The sequence below is a fragment of the Tupaia chinensis genome, unplaced genomic scaffold (genome assembly GCF_000334495.1).
Source record: "Tupaia chinensis unplaced genomic scaffold, TupChi_1.0 Scaffold141530_1, whole genome shotgun sequence".
Taxonomy (NCBI): Eukaryota; Metazoa; Chordata; class Mammalia; order Scandentia; family Tupaiidae; genus Tupaia; species Tupaia belangeri.
In genome coordinates this window covers 1,866,169-1,871,072 of record NW_006201391.1, presented here as the reverse complement: position 1 = coordinate 1,871,072, position 4,904 = coordinate 1,866,169, and the positions used below count along the sequence as shown (strand labels likewise).

Here is a 4,904-nt window from a genome sequence, read left to right as displayed (position 1 = left end):
TGGTCAAATTAAAATAAATGAATGAATAAATATAAATAAATAAATAAATATTAAAAAACAAAAACAAACAAACAAAAACAAACCATGCCAGGTGTGTGTTCGTGTGTACCCAAACTGCAGGAGGGGAAAGGTGGAGAGACTGCGGTGCGACCATACTCCTTCCCCACCCCCACCCCCCCGTCTTTGGAAGGTACACATACTCCCTAGCAAGAAAGGAATGATGTACTAATACATGCTTCAGCACGAGCGAGCCTTTACATCACGCTCAGTGAGAGAAGGCAGCCATCGAAGGCCACGTGTGCTAACATCCTATTTACACGGAGTGTCCAGAGCAGCAAATCCAGACACAGTGCCACCTTCCTGTGACCGCCTGGGGTAGAGGAGACGGGAGGTGGAGAGTGATGGCTGACAGGGACGTGCACTGATGAAAATCATCTGGAATTAGGTGGGGACATTCAGAACCTTGGGAGTACGCTAAAGCCACTGGGCTGCTCACTTCAAAATGGTGACTTGTACGGTATGTGAATTGTATCTCAATAAAGCCGCTACAGGGACTAGGAACACCAGAGGAGTCACGGCCTCAGATATGGAGGGAAGGGAGTGGATTTAAGCAGGAAGTAGACGCAGTCCTGACCTCAGAGAGTAAACCCAGCAGAACCTTCTGCCTCCCACCTCCTCTTCGGAGGTGCCATGGTCAGAGTGGACAGCCTCCAGTCCTGTCTTGGCAGGTAGAGAGGAAGCGGTCTGAGAACAGCTCCCAGGTCTGGAATGGCCTCCTCGATTATCTCGGCATGACACATGGGATGTGCAACCGACCTCACGGGGCGAGCCAGTTCTCCACAACCAAGGGTTGGCGTCTGGTCAGTTGTGGAAGGAACAGCCCAGACAATGGCAGGAGGTTACACTTAGGACTTAGGACGGACGCCCGAGTCAGTGCTGACCCACACGGGAGCCGGTGGGGCTGGGCTAGGCAGTCAGACGCAGGATGGGAAGATGGCCAGGGAGGCTCTCGGGGAGGAGGGCCTGGCCCCCGGGGGGACTCATGCTGAGAAGTCTTCCTACAACGCAGCCTCCACCCCGGAATGGGAAGCTGAGTGCAGCCCACCTTGGGAGCAGCCCTCCTCCTTCTGCGGAGCTGGGTTTTCAAGGCAACCCACTCCATCTTTTTCAGATGATGCTAATCACCAGAATGTTCTTTCTTATATTAAGCCAAAATATGCCTCCCCACCACTCCTGCCTGCTGGAGCCACACTGTCTAATCGCTTTTCCCTTTGACAGCTCTGCAGTGTTTGAAAACAACCAATACGCCTTTTATGTTTCCTCTTTCCTAAGCTACATATGTCTAGTCTCTTCTGTCATTCTTCAGCAAACATGCTTTTCGGAGTTGGACCAGCCAGCTCAGAAGTGCCTTTTAAAATAACTTATCTGTGGGGCTGGCAGATGATGTGGTGGGGAAGGCTCTCACTTCCCCCTTTCTGCTCAAATGATAATAATAAATAAAATAATTCTTAAAAAAAAACAACAACAGTACCTGCAGCTGAACTTTATCAACACCAGGCACCATGCATTCTGACGTGTCTAGCCTGCCCTCACCCCTGGGATCCAGGCGAGTCCTGGAGTGTGCTAGCTAGCTTTTCTTTTTTTTTTTTTTGGGGGGGGGATACATTTAGAATGTCTGGCAGTTAGCATAGTTTTTGTTTTGTTTTGTTTTGTTTTAAATATTACTTGAGGGACCAGCAGTTGGTAATGGTAATGTCGTTGGACTCCCATGTAGTTGACCACAGTTCGAGTCCCGGACCCAGTGGCTTAGACTCATGCCGGGCACATGTGCATGCGTACCCAAGATCCCGAGAGGAGAAGGGACTGTGGCGTGGCCATTCCCCCAGTGGGTGATTTCTTGCTTTCTGTCTCTCTGTCTTTCTGGTAAGTGCATGAGCCCTTATAGCAAAAAACCTCTCCAAAAGAGAAAAAAAAAAAGGACAAAAAATTACTTGATTTTATTTATCATCATCATTATTATTATTATTAAAATTTGCTGTAGGGCATGTGCACTCACATGAGAGAGAGGAAGACCTCGAACCACAGTTGACCATGTGGGAGTCCAACACCTTAGCCACCATGCTGCCTGCTGGCCTATGTCAGCTATTTCTTACAGTCACTGCCTTTTTTGGTCGGGGCATCAGCAGACACTGGGTGGGGGGCTTGGCCTGCATGGGCGGCCCTGGGTGCTCTGGTAAGCCTGGTCGGTACCTCACTTGGCAAGAGGGCTTCAGTAATGTGGGGAGGGGAAAGGGTTCAGAGGTGAAATCTCAAACCATCTGCAGAACACAAGGGTAACCAGCCACAGCTGTGGAGCTCCCAGGGAACATAGGTCGTCCCCCTAGGTCACGGCTGGGCAGTACCAGTCCTGTCCCATGGTCCAGGTCACAGGAAGTTCTCCCACTGGCAGAGGCTGGGGAAGAGCAAGGTGCAGGCTCCTCCGAGCTACTCTGCTGCCCTCTGCTGATGGGTTTTTGCAGCAGCTTCGAAGAAGAGAGGAGCCTCTGGGAGGTGGCACACCCCATGGGAGGACTCCCAGCAATACTCTGGGCACGGGGACAGCCTCCCAGGCAGCCTAAGCCCGCAGGGAAGCTACGGAAGGTTTCCACCCTGTAACAGCTGGTCCAGGCGGGTGTGCTTCTGCAGAGAGGGTCTGCCTTCTCAGGCCACTCCTCCCTGCAAACCTGAACCGGGAGGGGTTCCTAGTCCTATCAAACCCTTTTCTTTCCTAGTCAAGCCTCACTTTTTGGCCTCCGCCAGAACCAATAGCACATGAACAGTAACTAGCCGACGGCAGGGGTACAGTGGTCCCCAGAAAACAGCCGCTCCCTGGAGGGATGAGGGGATGCCTCATCCAACACGCAGGAAGGAGGAACAGGTGCCAGGGGGACTGGGAAGCCCCGATACTGTGTCACCTGGCCTCAAGTCCCTGCTCTGAGAGGGGTGCCCCTCGGCTGCTGAGCTGCTCAGGAACACAGAAGCGTTCCTTCTGGGCACCTCGATATGGAAGGAAGGAAAGTGGAGGGCAGCAGGGCTGGTTGGCAGAGCACTCCCCGCTGCTACTTCCCCACATGGTGGGGGAGGGAAGAGGCCTGGTGGGCAGGGGGTGTCCCAGCGAGTCTCCTGCTTGGCAGTCCCCTGCTTGGCGAGTCCCCTGAGGGGAGGCTATTCTGGGAGAAAGGGAGACAGGCGGACAGCACTCTGACACCTTCTTTTTATGACTCTGGGACAAGACCTGGCAGAATAAGGCCGGATTTCTCAATTTCTTGCCAGGGAGGGGAGGATTGCATTTCAAAAGGACCTAAACAATCAGACGGCAGATCACACCTCCATCTAAGGGCTGAGGCAGCCAGAGCGCCTGGGCCAGCAGCGGTGAGGGGAGGTGAGGGGAAGGGAATCGGAGGCCGGCCTCTCATCTTTCTCTGTAGTCTGCCCCTCCCCCACATTCACACACACCCCCTTTCAAATGAAAAGCCGGCCTGGATCAGGGTCAGGTTAATGACGGCATGCCGATTTGGCCCAGAATTCCGACCTCTCTTTCGAGGTGCAAGTGGGAGGGGGCCCGGGGGCTGCGGCTTTGGGCTCTCTACCCGTCTCCAGGAAACCCACAGGATGTCCCTGCAGTGCTGAGGGATGGAGGCAGTGTGGTGGGCGGGCCTCCTGTCCGCCCTAACTCCACTCAGAGGAGCTGCCGCCTGCCGCCTGCCGGGGTGAGCCGCAGCCACAGGTTTCCACCTGCCGAGGTGACGCCGGAGGAGGCAGGAGGGCCAGGCTGTGCAGCTGTGCTTCTCCGCATGCCTGCTCCCTCGTGGCGTCCCCCTGCAGCCCTCGGGGAGCCGAAGGCCCAGGCAAGGTGAGCAGGGCTCGGCCGGCCTCTCACCTATCTGCAGGACTCGCCCGAAGACCGAGGTGTTGTCCACGGTGCTGCAGTTCCACCGCCTCTGCCGGAACTGGTGCTGGCACTCCCTGATGCCCGTCTTGGCTCCTTCCCCGATGTAGGCCATGTGCTCCTGGTACAGCTGGCACAGCTTCCTCTGGCCAGGGGAGAGCCCCGGCAGCTGGCTGCACACCGGCTGTGCCCCAATGATGAACATCTCTGGTCTCTGCACTGGGTTCAGAGCGAGCGACCTACGGTGGGTCCAGAACAGGGAGAGACGGCCGAGGGGTCAGGCCCTGCCATGCAGCAGCCAGCGCACTCGGCAGTGCTTTCTGGGTACACGCTTGGACTGGGGCTTGGAGAAGGAAACGGGACGAATGCTTCAAAGGACAGACTGCGGGAGACACAAAGGACACCTGACCTGAGCACCTCCCTGAGCCCCGGGCCGCAGCCAGGGAGCCTTCACAGCTGAGAAGCCTGGGGAGGCCGTGGCCAGAACCCAGGCCGGGTCTTACAGCGGGGGGCAGCGAGAAGGAGACGGGGTGCCGGTAGCCGTTCATTTGAGGCAGAGGCAAGAGCCAGTCCTCCAGGAGAGCACGGCCTCAGCAGGGAGTGGGAGTGAAGGGCCGCTAGCCAGAGAGCGCAGGGGATGAGGGAAAAGAACCGACCCGGAGCCGCGCTCCCCTCACACTCTGGAAGGCGGCTCGGCTCCAGGGGTCCGCAGTGCCCTCCCGTCCCCAGCTCACGCCACACAGCCTGACTCACTCCTGCTGGGCTCGGGACCTCCCCTTTGCTCATCATCCACCAGATGGAAATCTAATAAGGTGCTAAGTCGGGATCGGGAGTGAAAACGCGAGCAGGGCACAGACCAGGCGAGGAGGGGGCGGCCCCAGCCCTGTCGCGCTCACTCGGCAAGGACGGCAGCCTTAAACCGCCACAGGCCACACGTGCTCCTGCCAGTCTCTCCTCCGGTCCCCAGACGGAAACA

The 4,904-nt window shown here is 56.5% G+C and overlaps 1 protein-coding gene across 2 annotated transcripts in view; it reads right to left on the bottom strand.

Annotated features, from left to right (window-relative positions):
* WNT5B (Wnt family member 5B) overlaps positions 1-4,904 on the bottom strand; it is a 20,872-nt gene that overhangs the window by 12,728 nt on the left and 3,240 nt on the right. Inside the window, exon 2 of one of the 2 annotated variants that reach the window (XM_006163239.3) lies at positions 3,920-4,167. In XM_006163239.3, the coding sequence (XP_006163301.1) occupies positions 3,920-4,167 (248 nt within the window). The remainder of the gene's footprint in view (positions 1-3,919; positions 4,168-4,904) is intronic. The other variant, XM_006163238.3, reaches the window with a different exon arrangement.